Below are 15553 nucleotides of genomic sequence, written 5' to 3'. Positions count from 1 at the left end.
AGTATGCGTCCTTCATGTCGATGGCAGCATACCAGCCTCCTGGATCCAGGGAAGGGATGATGGTGCTCAGAGAGACCATGCAGAACCGCGCCTTGACCAGGAACTTGTTGAGCTTTCGCAGGTCTAAAACAGGACGAAGGCCCCCTTTGGCCTTGGGGATGAGGAAGTACTGGGAGTAGAAACCTTTCCACCTTAGGCCGTGCGGCACAGCCGGCACAGCCTCCACCGCCCCCGCTTGTAGCAGTGAGTGAACCTCCTTCTCTAGGAGATGCTCATGAGAGGGGTCCCTGAAGAGGGACAGGGAAGGGGGGTGGGAGGGAGGGAGGGAAGAGAATTGCAGCGAGTACCCATTCCGTACCGTGCGTAAGACCCAACGGTCCAACGTAATGCTGGACCACGTATGGGAGAAACGGGCCAGGCGGTTCAGGAAACAAGGGGACAGATCCGGTGACTGGTCTGGTTCACTGTCCTCGAGTGCACCTTCAAAAGCCTGGCTTAGTATCCGGCTGGGATTTGTGCTGACCTTGGTTCTGGCCCGGAGCATTATTATTGTTATTATTGCGCCGTCACCTATTATCCCTGCCTCGCCTATGGTAAGGCTCGTGCCTGTGATGAGGCTGGTGCTGATGCTGAGGGGGAGGCTGTGGCTTAAAGGGCTTCCTCTGCATCACCGGGGTGTGCATACCCAGCGACTTAAGTGTAGCCCTCGAGTCCTTGAGGCTATGCAGCCTTGCATCTGTCTGGTGCGAAAAGAGCCCACACCCTTCAAAGGGGAGGTCCTGGAGTGTACTCTGGACCTCAGGCGGCAGGCCTGACTCCTGCAGTCATGCCGAGCACCTCATGACCACCCTCGATGCGACTGTTCTGGCCGCCATGTCTGCTGAAACCAGGGAGGCCTGGAGAGAGGTCTTAGCCACTGCCTTACCCTCATCCACCAGGGCCGTAAACTCGTTGGGAACCTTGCAGGAGGTTGTCCTTAAACTTCCCCACCGTTGCCCAGGAATTAAAATTATGCCTGTTGAGGATGGCCTGCTGGTTAGCAATCCTCATCTGAAGGCCCCCCGATGGGTACACCTTTCTGCCAAAAAGGTCCAGGTGTTTTGCCTCCTTGTCCTTAGGTGCCGGGGCCTGTTGACCATGGCGCTCCTTTTTGTTCACCGCCGAGACCACCAGGGAGCACGGACTTGGGTGGCAAAATAGGAATTCGCAGCCCTTTGATGGGGCAAAGTACTTGCGCTCCACACTCTTGGCCGTTGGAGCGCTGGAGGCCAGGGTCTGCCATATAGTCTTATAATTCGATTGGATGGTCTTAATGAGTGGAAGCGCTATTCTAGATGGACCTTCGGGGCTCAAAATGTCCACCATGGGGTTCTCCTGCTCAACCGTCTCCTCGACCTGCAGCCCCAAGTTCTGGGCAACCCTACGCAGTAGCTCCTGGTGGGCTCTGTGGTCTATGGGTGGAGGCTGGACACCACTGTTCCCGCCACCGCCTCATCCAGGAATGATGAAGAGGTTAGCAGCTGCTCAGCCCCCTCTGGCTGGTCTTCCTGCTCTCCTTCACCCGCGGGAGGGGCCTCTGACTCGTGCTGGGGCGGGAGACTTCAGGACGGCACCGGACTCGGTGCTGTTCTCTCTGGTTTCCCCTGGGGGACGCTGGAGGCCCAGATAATGTGGCTTCCGGCGCTGTCAGGCGTCGGTGTGGGGACCAGGATCGCTGCACCGAGTAGCTCGCCCTGGATGGGGCCCCTTGGTGCTGTTGATAGGCCCAAGGAGTACAGAAGGGCCAATGACCTGGCAGCCCCCATTGTAGGTGCCACCTCATCTGAGGGTCCTTGCTGTCCAGAGAATGGTGCAAGTGACTGTAAGAGCCGGAGTTGGCGCCGGACTGCGGTGACACCAACCATGAAGGCCACAGCGGTGCCGACGATCTGTGCCGGCAGGAGGTTGATGAGCGGCTCCTAACGGAATGGGAGCAAGACTGGTACCGATATCCCTGGGAACGGGATCTGGACTGGGACCGGCGTTCTCGGGACTGGGATCGGCACCTGCGGGAGTCCTCCAGTGAGGGCTGTCTCGACTCCTCCCGGTGCCGGTCTCTAATCGGTGCCGGGGATCATACCTCGTCCGTTAATTCCTCGTGCGATCCACTCCCGGTACCGCGACTTCCTTCTGAGCCGCAGGTAACTGGGAGTCCACAGACGTGGAGCTTGACCGGGACCAACTCCAGGAGCGGTGCTGGGACGGTGTCCTCGAACGGCACACCACTGCCAGCTTACCCCTCAACGGCACCCGTGGCATGGGTGCCGGAGGATTCTCCCTGTACGGGAGGGGGCTCGTCGCCGACAGCTCAATGTGGTCCTTTGCCGCCTCAAAGGTGCCAGGCGTGGAGGGCTGATCCATTAAGTTCTCAAGCCCATCGTCCATACTGAGCTCACTTAGGCCTGGGCTCGGTGGGACTTGTGGCGCTGGAGCTGCCAGTGCCGGCACCGGTACAGTGGCCTTTCCACTCTTATCAGTGCTCGGGGCCTTGGAAGGAGCCGGCCTCCTCTGCGGGGAACGTCCGTGCCTTCCTTTTGGCTGCACCATGGGCCGCACCGGGGAGGATGAGCGGTGCCGGGACCTAGTCTCGTGCTCTGGGGCCGACAGATTTCGGTGTTTAGCCGGTGCCGGGTCTCCTGACGGGTCCGGGGGCACTATATACTGAGGAAGCTGGAGCCGGTGTTGGGCACTCCGGGCCCGGTGGCTGTAATGTGGCTTCCATCAACAACTGCTTTAAACGGAAGTCTTTTTCTTTTTTTGTTCTTGACTTGAATGCCTTGCAAATCTTACACCGCTCAGTCTGATGTTCTTCCCCCAGATAACGTAGACACGAGCCGATGGGGGTCACTAACTAGCATAGGCTTGCGGCATGTGGCACAAGCCTTAAACCCGTGGGCCCGCGGCGGGCGTTGGAAGCCTCCAAGCACCTAATCACTTAAGTGTCCACAACAAAGTGTATGCTAACTAACTGACAACAGATTTCAGAGTAGCAGCTGTGTTAGTCTGTATCCGCAAAAAGAACAGGAGTACTTGTGGAACCTTAGAGGCTAGCAAATTTATTTGAGCATAAGCTTTCGTGAGCTACAACTCACTTCATCGGACGCATGCAGTGGAAAATATGGTGGGGAGATTTTATATACACAGAGAACATGAAACAATGGGTGTTCCCATACACCCTGTAACGAGAGCTATAAGGTAAGGTGAGCTATTACCAGCAGGAGAGAAAGAAAAAAACCCTTTTTATCTACAAGAGAAAGGCTAAGGGACTGCTCTCATACAAGAGAGAGGTTGTTCCAGCGCCGTCACAGACAGTAAGAAGGAACTGGAGGGGGTTGGGCAGCAGGGGTATATATGCACGGTACAGTGGCGCCAGTCGGGGGGGGCCTCACTAGCCTGATAAGAGCCGCTAAGGGGAAAAGTTTCCGACGCTCGTGCACGCAACACGTGCACACCTAATGTGGAATGGATGTGAACAAGCACTTGAAGAAGAACTAGAACTTACTGAAGGAGATGAAAATCTGTGGTGATTTCTGGCTTTTTTTCCTGATTTTATTTTTCAGTCTTCTTGGTTCTCTTGTCCTTGTGGGGGGGTTGGAAGATTTGGGCGGGGTGAGGGGGACAGGGAAGAGGACAAGAGGGTGGTGACTTGTGATTCCCAGAGGATTGACTTTTCTAGTTATTCCGTTTTGGATTTTTCCTGCAAGGGAGGAGGGAAGGAGGAAGGCGATGGTAGACTCATCACAACGTGACTTAATTGGAGAGGAAATGAAAGGGAACATCTCTAAAAGAGCTCTTTAGATTTTTCTTCAGAAGGAGTCAGAGTTGCCAAGTAACACGATTAACCCTCTTAAGAAGCTGGGATGGGACTCATGTTTTTTTTCCTTTAGAATTGGACTTCATCTGTAGGTTCAGGAAGATTTCTAGACTTCCATCCTGTGAGTCCTTGATCGGCAAGGACAATCTGTTTTTTTCAGAATTCCAAGGACTGATCCATCCTTGTTAAGATGCCTCCAAGTGTGTCTTGGCTGATGCGAGGGAATGATAACAAGATGTTCAAATCTTTCCCCCAGCAGAACAAAGAGCAATCATGGAAGAGCTCACCTTCTGTGGCTCTTGTAATAATCTGGTTCTCTTTTCTTTTTTTGGGGGGTAGCGGGAGAAGAGGGGTGTGAGTGCACCATCTAGAGCATGTGGCTTACTTTCAGAGTTACACTCTACACCAGAGTAACTTGTAGGATTAACAGTTTAAGGTGCGAGTTTCTCACCATCTTGAATATAAAGGAATAAAAGTAGAAGACCTATGTTGGGATGGTGCCAAATTAGTGTGGACATACTGAATAAATGGTGTGAACATAACTTGACATGGCTGAAGGGCTGCAGAGGATCCTGGGAGGAGGGTCCCCTTTAAACAGAAGCAGATTTGATAAAGGACTAGCAAAGTCTGCGTGTGAAATCGATATTGAACCTATTAGTTTGCAAATATGGGCCCATGCAAAAGTAATTATGACATGTATAAAGTTCCAGCATGGAACACAGGTCGACCTGGTTATAGTGACCTTACAGCAAGGACACCATGCAGAGAGCCAGAGTGAATGATTGAGGAGTTTCGTTCGGTACCATCCCCCTAGCTCCTTCTAAAATACTAAATTAATAACCACACGCCCACTGGGAATGCTTTTAAGACATGTGACTGCTTTGAGGAAAAAGAGTATAAGAATCAAGCAAAGTAAATTACTGTGACTGGGATTCCTTAACTGACACTTGAAGAAGCAAAGCTGTTAGGCTCGAGTACGACTGTGAACTAGAGGGGTCTCAAGGCAGCCAAGGCCTTGTCTTGAGGGAATCTCAGACAGATCGGAGGGCTGAGAAGAACAGACCTGGAAGGAAGAAGCCATCTATAAAATTGGTAACCGCCTTCTCCGTTTGCCAAGCAGGAACTGCATGAGACTAGCACGAGGCATGTTTGTAAAAGAGACACTCATTAAGAGGAATGTACAGGTCTTAATGTATAGCTCTTAATGTCTAACATAGGAATTATGTGCTTGATGTAACCCTTTACCGCTTGTGTAATTCTTTCTCAATAAACTACTGTGTATTGAAGATAATTGCTGTGGACCTTGTTCACTGGTATGACAGTAATCTGCTCCACTGGGAGCCAGTAAAGATCCGTTTCAGGGGTAGTAGCACCACCTGTTGTCAACAACTTACAAATTCAAGTCTACAGAAATAGTAAAGGAAATAACAGCATGTAATGTAATTTCTATGTTCATACTTTTTGGAAAAAAAGCAATCCAATTTTTTATTTTGTAATGTAGACAGCAAGTTTTTTTTAAAAATGTTTTTTAAACAGTTCTGAGTTTTGAACAGCTGCATCCAATGATATTGATCTACTTATCCAACATTTTACAGTTAAAGGTAATGATAATTTTTATGAGCAAAATACATCACATTTTTAACTATCCTTTATTTATTGCTCCAACTACTGCTTTGCAGCAAAACAACATTACCTTTATATGGAGCCATAAATCCTTGATCAGAGTCCGGCTGGCAACAGTTCGAACATTTGAAACTACAGGAGTAGCTGGTGGAGATTCTGGTAGCAACTGCACTGGATCATTAGGTACCACTTCAATTATAATCTTAAGAAAGTAAGAGGAACAACACAGTTAACTGAAATTTCATCTATAATATGTAGGCTGCCCAACAATACTGAAACAAATACAATGTACAGGCTAAAATATGTTCTTAAAACTTAATCATCAACTCAAAGGGCCATAACAAGTATTACTAGTTTACAAATTACACAGTTTAAAAAAATGTTATATTTTATATTTTAACAGAAATAGTCAGGAGGTATTTATGAAGACACAACAGATCAAAATGTAAAAAGTCTATCAGCAGATGTCTGCCTACTTAAAAGGCCAATAAAAACATGATTTGATAATCAACTGTTCAAGGTCTGTTCTTACCAAAAATAAAGTTATGGATTTTGAAATCAGCCAATTGTAATAGTAATTCAAATGTTATTAAAATCAGTCATCTTTCATTTACTGTAAAGAATACACATACTTTATTTCCTACTATATATACACCTAACTATATATAATTCATCACAGAAGCAAACCTGTTCACTGCTGAGTATATTTGTCTTATCAATCGCAAAAGCAAACTGGATGCTGTAAGTTCCCACTCTCTCTGGAACCATTTTATCCCTAAGTTAATTAAAAAAAATAGTGATCTTAATGTTGACATTACAAATAAGGTCAGCAAATCAAATCTTTATCTATTCCTGTTAACCACTTACTGCAAACTGATGGGGTACTTTACTTTCCATAAGGATCCTTCCATTCTTTACCCAACTTTATGAACAAAACCTGTGATAACCTGTCTGAGGAAGTACCCCCCTCACTGCATAATGGCACTGAATTTCCTGGGTTCTGTTAGCTTGTGTCACAACCATAATTTTATTCACATCATTTTAAACTACTTCCTGGAAAGTTATCAGTTATATTTAATAATGGAATGGATGAACATTTTTTAAATTGGTTTGGACTACTTTATTTACTTTCACTTGGATTAATTTCCTCTTTTTCTGCTGCCATTTCATAAGCAAAAAGCCCTGCTTTCTTGCACAGGTTGCTTCATATATCAGCTGGGGTTGGGGCTAGTAGCAATACCAACTCAGAAGACTGTACACACTTGAGCCAGAAATATATGTCTTGTGTGTCTTGAAATGCTTAGCATATTTCAGGAGCTATCACACTGTAAACAAACAACAATAGGCTGCTGCTACTTAAAATGGCAACAGCAGTAGCATGAAGATCAAGGAAGAAGGAATGGCAGTACCGAATCACAAGTGTCTATCTGGAGTGGCACAGGAATGTGCCACTCTTTACTCACTGCCGAGCCTTGCAGCTCAATCTAGCCCACAGAGATCATTAACAAGTGACAAAGACAGAGGATAAATCTTACTCCTGCACACCAGTGTCACAATATGGCTCTCTGGGATTAGCCTCTCCACGAGTTTACAGAATTGGTCTTTCTCCTCTCCGCAATGAATCTGTGGGTAATCCACGCTATTTAGAAATTTGTCAGCCTGATCACAACTCCTTCCTGTACTATTTAGATGAATTCTCTCAAAGGCATTGGAATAATATATAAGAAAACGTATGTGTACAAAAAACCCTAACTTTCATTGAACACTTAATACGATTCTTTCAACTTCAATAGAAATCCAGATTCAATTATTAAATTTACAATTTATAAAGGTGGATGGTTTGGACTTGTGTAGAACTTAATCACAGAAAGACGATAAACAGGAAATAAAAATTTACGTTCTGCCTCATATCATCATCACTAGTTTTCAGTATGCAAAGAATGAGTAATATCAGAATCAAAACTGAGGGAAAGTTAGAACAGGAATTTGGCCTAACACGGGGTACCACTTACAGCACATGGAAGAGTGTCTAGTTTGTTGCACTTAAAGAACATGGTCTATAATGACACATTGTTACTAACAAATCTGATCCGGAGATGCAAGCAGTCTCCACTCATGATTTGGACACTGGTACAGTGATCTACGATGCCCTCTTGAATTGATTGATTTGAAGCCTTCTATTTGAAGCTTCCACTATGCAATGTTTTAGCTATCTTGCTAATGATTATTTGGATACGGTCTCCTCTTCATTTCATAGGAAAAGAAATACGATTTCCTGGAATACTTAATTTCAAGTAGATTCTTCGTGATCTGCACATGTCTAGAATGTGCCACAATGTTTTTATTGTACTTTGGGGGTGAACAAAAGGATGGTAGGATTATTTCTTGAGATGTGTAGAAGGTGCCTTGCATGGTGTCAGGTATCAGAGTAGTAGCCATGTTAGTCTGGATCTGTAAAAGCGACAGAGTCCTGTGGCACCTTACAGACTAACAGACGTATTGGAGCATAAGCTTTCGTGGGTGAATACCCACTTTGTCAGAAGGACTGTCCGGATATGTGGACTCTCTACTCAGACCCTACGCCACCAGCACTCCCAGCTATCTCCGCGACACCACTGATTTCCTGAGAAAACTACAATGCATTGTTGATCTTCCAGAAAACACAATCCTCGCCACCATGGATGTAGAGGCTCTATACACAAACATCCCACACACAGATGGAATACAAGCTGTCAGGAACAGTATCCCTGATGATGCCACAGCACAACTGGTTGCTGAGCTCTGTGACTTTATCCTCATGCACAATTATTTCAAATTTAGTGACAATATATACCTCCAGATCAGGGGCACCGCTATGGGCACCCGCATGGCCCCACAATATGCCAACATTTTTATGGCTGACCTGGAACAACACTTCCTCAGCTCTCATCCACTCACACCCCTTCTCTACCTATGCTACATTGATGACATCTTCATCACCTGGACCCCTGGGAAGGAAATCCTGGAAGAATTCCACCTCGATTTCAACAGCTTCCACCCCACCATCAACCTCAGCCTGGACCAATCTACAGAGGAGGTCCACCTCCTGGACACCACGGTGCAAATAAGTGACGGTCACGTTAACACCACCCTATACTGAAAACCCACCGACCGCTATGCCTGCCTTCATGCCTCCAGCTTCCATCCCGGACACACCACACGATCCATTGTCTACAGCCAAGCGCTGAGGTACAACCGCACTTGCTCCAACCCCTCAGACAGAGACCAACACCTACAAGATCTTCACCAAGCATTCTCAAAACTACGATAGCCGCAAGAGGAAATAAGGAAACAGATCAACAGAGCCAGACATGTACCCAGAAGCCTTCTGCTGCGAGACAAGCCCAAGAAAGAAACCAACAGAACTCCACTGGCCATCACATACAGTCTTCAGCTAAAACCTCTCCAACGCATCATCAGTGATCTACAACCCATCCTGGACAATGATCCCTCACTTTCACAGGCCTTGTGAGGCAACCCAGTCCTCGCCCACAGACAACCCGCCAACCTGAAGCATATTCTCACCAACGACACACCACACCATAGTAACTAACTCAGGAACCAATCCATGCAACAAACCTCGATGCCAACTCTGCCCATGTATCTACACCAGCAACACCATCACAGGACCTAACCAGATCAACCACACCATCACCGGTTCATTCACCTGCACGTCCACCAATGTAATCTACACCATCATGTGCCAGCAATGTCCCTCTGCTCTGTACATCGGCCAAACTGGACAGTCCCTACATAAAAGGATAAATGGACACAAATCAGATACTAGGAATGGCAATGTACAAAAACCTGTAGGAGAACACTTCAATCTCCCTGGACGCACAGTAGCAGATTTAAAGGTAGCCATCCTGCAGCAAAAAAACTTCAGGACCAGACTTCAAAGAGAAACTGCTGAGCTTCAGTTCATTTGCAAATTTGACACCATCATCTCAGGATTAAACAAAGACTGTGAATGGCTAGCCAACTACAAAAGCAGTTTCTCCTCCCTTGGTGTTCACACCTCAACTGCTAGAAGAGGGCTTCATCCTCCCTGATTGAGCTAACCTCATTATCCCTAGCCTGATTCTTGCTTGCATATTTATACCTGCCTCTGGAAATTTCCACTAGATGCATCCGACGAAGTGGGTATTCACTCACGAAAGCTTATGCTCCCAATCGTCTTTTAGTCTATAAGGTGCCTCAGGACTCTTTGCCACTTTTACAGATCCAGACTAACATGGCTACCCCTCTGATACTTAACATTTATTTTGTTGAGAGAAGTCAGGGGCACTATGAAGAATGGAGAAAGAAAATATCTGAATGCAACATGGATGCACACAAGAGACATCTCCAGAACCTTTGTCCAATACTGACTCTTCCATGAGCAATTAGAATGGGTGAGACACTCTCTTGCCTTCCCCAGATGAACTTGCACGGAAGCACAGTCTGTGTCAATGTGGGGTTTGGTAGGATGGAAATGAATGAGGAAAAAGAGGGCTGCCTAGGTCTCCCTCTGGAGCCTCCGCTCCTGGGGGGAAAATTCTCTTGAGTATATTTGGTTTTGGTAGGAACAAAAGAACTGCTTGGATCTGTAATAGGCCTTATAGTCTAATTCTAATACTTAGTAGTGTTTGGAAGCAAGATTTTAGGGTTTGGATTTTTTTTGTTTTGTTGTCAGCTACTACTTAGTATTCCAAATTTAGATACAGAGCATCAGAATAGTTATTGACACCTTAGTGTCTGCTTTTGCCCTAAACCTCAGTTACCATAAAAGAATCTAAGGCCACAGAGGTACATTTTCTTTATCAAAAGACAAAAAACTTATCCTAGTTAAAAAGATCAGTTTTCTTCAGATCACCACATTTAGCCATTCTGGCTCTTGCAAAGTATATCTGTATGGCTGTTGAAGAAGCTTTGAAATCCTTGTAAAAGATACTCTCCATCATTTTATCTATGGTATCTTTGGGAAAAGAAGTCTCTCTCCACAAAGGAGTAACCATATCTTCTGTTAGTGAGGCTACTGCTTCATCAGCCTTGGGTATCCGAGTTAGGGAGACTTTTGGTTCCTGTTAGTTGTAAAACTTCATCATAAATCCTCTTTGCTTTATCTGCAAGTTCTCATTCAGATCTTACGATAATCTCAAAGGAGAAGGACTTTGCCTTAGTTTTAGGTCCTTTTTCCTCCATGTTACCAGGCTTAATATCAAGAATATCAAAACTGTGGTGTAAAGAACCATTCTTGAGAATCTGATTCTGACTCGTCATAGTCAGACACAGTTTGCTTTCTTCAAGGGCAGAGCTGCTGAGAATGGGAGAGGTTGAACAACAATCTTTGGACTTACCATTTTTAGGCTTCTTAGCCTTTTGTTCTTATCATTTCTTTGTGAACAATTACCACCCAAGTGATCATGCACACTTCGGATGTGCTCCCGTTAGCTGCATTTAGGTGGAAAGACGCTTGTGTGAAAAGGTCATCCAAGTAGGGGCACTATGAAGAATCCTGTTAGTTGTGGGAAGAGTGCACTACAGGATCCTGGCACTCTGACAGGATTCCTATTTGCTTCCTCAGACTGCTTCGCACTTATTTAAGTTACTTTTCGAGCACTCCTCAGGTACCCGCTTTTTGCATGACACTTGCTCACTTGATAAAATCTGCTCCAGAGAAAGGGAGCACCTTCTGCTGCTGTCTGGTCCTGCCATTACAGGCAGGACATCTGTGACACATAAGGAAAAGATGTGAGCGAGCTGACAGGTTGATAACTGTGGTTCTACTGCAGAGAAAGGAGATAACCCAGTACTGTGAACTAATGGGTAACTTACGAGGCAGAAAATAGAGCATCTCCGCCACTGATTGTGGACAGAGGAGAAGGCATGAGTGAAAAGTATCCTTTTCCTTCACCCCAAATAAATGCCAAATTATAGACAGGGAAGGTAGCCTCAAAATGAGGGATGCATTACCCCACAACTATCTCTAAATATGTTGACAAATTATATGTAAAATGTTCACATCCCAAAAGAACAGGGTTTATTTCTTGTGAAGGAATCCATTCCATATGCATATCATGCCAATACATGAGAATATACCAGTTTCTCATCAATGATGTTGAAATTAAAGCATTTCTCCAACAGCTATATTGTTAATGCTTACTCTATTATGAACTCTAATTATAAAATGAGTTTGCTCAAACCTGAAGTAAAAGAAGCCCTCATCTTTGCCATCCTTGACTTTACTACAGCCAAGAGTTGTAACCTGAAAAGAACAGGATTTAAAAAGGTAAATGTAACAGATACAAATTTTTAAAGCACTTCATATGTAACGTACTATCAAGTCTTACGAAACCATAGAATCATAGAATATCAGGGTTGGAAGGAGGTCATCTAGTCCAACCCCCTGCTCAAAGCAGGACCAATCCCCAACTAAATCATCCCAGCCAGGGCTCTGTCAAGCCTGACCTTAAAAACTTCTAAGGAAGGAGATTCCACCACCTCCATAGGTAACGCATTCCAGTGCTTCACCACCCTCCTAGTGAAAAGGTTTTTCCTAATATTCAACCTAAACCTCCTCCACAGCAACTTGAGCCCATTACTCCCTGTTCTGTCTTCTGCTACCACTGAGAACAGTCTAGATCCACCCTCTTTGGAACCCCCTTTCAGGAAGTTCAAAGCAGCTATCAAATCCCCCCTCATTCTTCTCTTCCGCAGACTAAACAATCCCAGTTCCCTCAGCCTCTCCTCATAAGTCATGTGTTCCAGTCCTCTAATAATTTTTGTTGCCTTCCACTGGACGCTTTCCAATTTTTTCACATCCTTCTTGTAGAGTGGGGCCCAAAACTGGACACAATACTCCAGATGAGGCCTCACCAATGTCGAATACAGGGGAACGATCACGTCCCTTGATCTCCTGGTAATGCCCCTACTTATACAGCCCAAAATGCCATTGGCCTTCTTGGCAGCAACGGCACACTGTTGACTCATATCCAGCTTCTCGTCCACTGTAACCCCTAGGTCCTTTTCTGTAGAACTCCTGCCTAGCCAATCGGTCCCTAGTCTGTAGCGGTGCATGGGATTCTTCCGTCCTAAGTGTAGGACTCTGCACTTGTCCTTGTTGAACCTCATCAGATTTCTTTTGGCCCGATCCTCCAATTTGTCTAGGTCCCTCTGTATCCTATCCCTACCCTCCAGCGTATCTACCTCTCCTCCCAGTTTAGTGTCATCTGCAAACTTGCTGAGGTTGCAAATCCACGCCACCCTCCAGATCATTAATGAAGATACTGAACAAAACAGGCCCCAGGACCGACCCTTGGGGCACTCCGCTTGATACTGGCTGCCAACTAGAGATGGAGTCGTTGATCACTACCCATTGAGCCCGACAATCTAGCCAGCTTATAGTCCATTCATCCAGCCCATACTTCTTTATTTTTTGCGGGCAAGAATACTGTGGGAGACCATGTCAAAAGCTTTGCTAAAGTCAAGGAATAACACGTCTACTGCTTTCCCCTCATCCACAGAGCCAGTTATCTCATCATAAACATTAGGGATGTAAAAGTTTAACTGGTTAACTGATAAGCTTGATGCTTATCAGTTACAGTTCTGCTGCCACCCCAAACACCCGAGGTCCCAGCTGCCGTCCCGTGGGCTGGCACAGGGACGCCGGTGGCAGCAGGGATCCCTGAGCTTGGGGCCAGCAGCTGGGATCCCCCCAGTTCTCCAGTAAAACGTTTAACCGATAAAATTTTAATCAGCTACATGGGTAGGATTTTTACATGCTATTTACATCCCTAGTAAACATCAGTTAAAAATTGTATGTTTGTTATAAAATTTAAAAGCTGTTCCCATTAAATAAGTTTTTTAAATTAAGAAAACTGAGCATAGCAGTTTTCTGAAAGAATTTGTAATTCAGAAGCTATTTTGGTATTCTCAGTCCCTGCATAATAGAGATGACTGAACTAATCCATACGTGAACACAGCACTGTTCCTTAGTATGCCAAGGAAAGTTACCAAAGAATTGTGGAAATACGCTTTAAGAAGAAAAATGTTTTGTACAAAGAGCCACAGCCTGTCTTCACTTCCAACCACAAGAACAGCTAGTGTTGCAATCAACCAAACAGAAGCTTAAAGCATATGATGGAAAAAAACAGCAATAAAATTTCTCTTACTGCATATTGCTTCGGTCAGAAGTACACCCACCAATCCAGAACCTGGATTGATAGAGGAACTCTGCTTATTGGCACATGCACAGAGGCAGCTTTCTGACATTCTCCCCTCCCCCCTTTTCCTTCCCCAGCTGGAAAGATTCCTGCTGAGGGGTGCTAGTCTAGTGGTATAGGCTGGGAAGCACCTTCAAAGTTTTTGTGAATAATACTGGAAAAGTTTAGGGTACAATTCTTGCCCCACTAAAGGCAAGGAAAGCTTTTCAATGACTAAAGTGTGGGCAGGATTTCAGCTTAGTCTTGTTTAAAGTAATGGGGAGAGCAGCTGGCTTGGACATAAATTTCTTGTACATGCAGTAAAATTAACACTTAAAGCTGCAATCCAGAAAAAGACATTTCTCTAAACAAAGCATATAGAATTCCCTTCTGGAAAACGTTGTCTGTGTCATATTCACAGGATCAATGTGTTATAATATTTTCCAGTTACTCACATTTGCTGGTACTCTGTTTTCACTGCTCTGTCCTTCCCACATTTTCATAGAAATCCGTCCTGGATTAATATTTTTAATAATGTTGTTATCTTCAGAAATTACACTAACCATAAAATCTGCATAAATAAATAAATGAAAATGTTATTTTTTAAGACTCAGTTTCACATTCAGAAACTCATGTCTAACTTCTTCAAAAATAATGCGTGCAAAATATTACTGTCCTCCATCTCCCTCCCACAATTTTTCCTAGGCAGACCACAAAATTGAGAATGAAAGAGTGCTAGGCCATATTTAAATTGTGGCGGTGCAAACTAATTATCCTTTAAAACAGAACACTGGAGAGAAAAAGTTTTATTTTAGATAAACACAAAATGCTGTATGAGCATAACACATTGGTTAGGAGGCATCCAAGAGTATTTCACAATTAATCTAAACACATATTTAAGAGCACTTTACAGAAACATTATCTACAAAATAATAAGGGCTAAATATTATCCCATTGACCCAGTAATACCAGGGTACAAAATATATCAGAAGGACAGAACAGGTCATGCTGGTGGGGGAGTGGCATAATATGTGAAAGAAAGCGTAGAATCAAATGAAGTAAAAATTGTAAATGAATCAAACTGTACCATAGAATCTCTATGGATAGAAATTCCATGCTCTAATAATAAGAATATAACAGTAGGGATATATTATCAACCACCTGACCAGGATGATGATAGTGACTGTGAAATGCTCAGTGAGATTAGAGAGGCTATTAAAATAAAAAACTCAATAATAATACAGTAACAGTGAGGAGTTACTTAGTTATGTTCCTGAAAAATGCAACTTTAAGTGAAAAGATGTTAAGCGAATCCAATTTCCCCATAAGAATGAATGTAAATGGAGGGGAGTTAGATTCCAGGGAAATTTTTTTTTGCCATACATTACAGTAGTATAGTTGGGAGGTGCCTCCGTCTTACTCCACACAGGCACAGCCCACTGGCACTGGAGACAATGAGGCAGGCAAGGAGGATGAAGGTGCTGTAAGCTAGGAGAAGCACATTGCGCAGCAGCAGCGGCAGCTTCCCCTACGCTGCAAGCACCAGGGGCGGGGGGCTCAACTCTCGGCCCACCCACTCGACCCCTTCCCCCAAGCCTCCATCCTTAACCCGCCTCTTCTCCGACCCCCTTTACTCTGTATGCTGTGTTCTTGCTCCTCCCCACTGCCTCCTGCCCAGGGCAATCAGCTGGCTTGCGGCATTCTGGAGGGAGGGGGAAGGAGCGAGGACACGGCGCGCAGGCTCCCCCTCCCTCCTGAACACCGCAAGCCAGCTGATTGCTGCAGGCAGGAGGCAGGGGAGGGACGGGGGAGGCTGCGCGCCATGCCCTCGCTCCTCTCCCTCCCTGCGGCAATC

The 15553-nt window shown here is 45.2% G+C and overlaps 1 protein-coding gene across 6 annotated transcripts in view; it reads right to left on the bottom strand.

Moving 5' to 3' along the window:
• SMCHD1 (structural maintenance of chromosomes flexible hinge domain containing 1) overlaps positions 1-15553 on the bottom strand; it is a 172604-nt gene that overhangs the window by 33669 nt on the left and 123382 nt on the right. For all 6 annotated transcript variants that reach the window (XR_013345168.1, XR_013345169.1, XM_077810407.1 and 3 more), the window contains 4 exons: positions 14154-14269; positions 11701-11762; positions 6164-6251; positions 5547-5678 (listed from right to left, as the gene is read on the bottom strand). Coding sequence is in view for 4 of the 6 variants with exons in the window: in XM_077810407.1 (XP_077666533.1) it covers positions 5547-5678; positions 6164-6251; positions 11701-11762; positions 14154-14269 (398 nt within the window). In the remaining 2 variants the exon portion in view is untranslated. The remainder of the gene's footprint in view (positions 1-5546; positions 5679-6163; positions 6252-11700; positions 11763-14153; positions 14270-15553) is intronic.

Source organism: Eretmochelys imbricata, chromosome 2 (genome assembly GCF_965152235.1).
Source record: "Eretmochelys imbricata isolate rEreImb1 chromosome 2, rEreImb1.hap1, whole genome shotgun sequence".
NCBI classification, from domain to species: Eukaryota; Metazoa; Chordata; order Testudines; family Cheloniidae; genus Eretmochelys; species Eretmochelys imbricata.
Note: the sequence above shows the minus strand (reverse complement) of the source record. Positions and strands in the feature narration are given on the sequence as shown.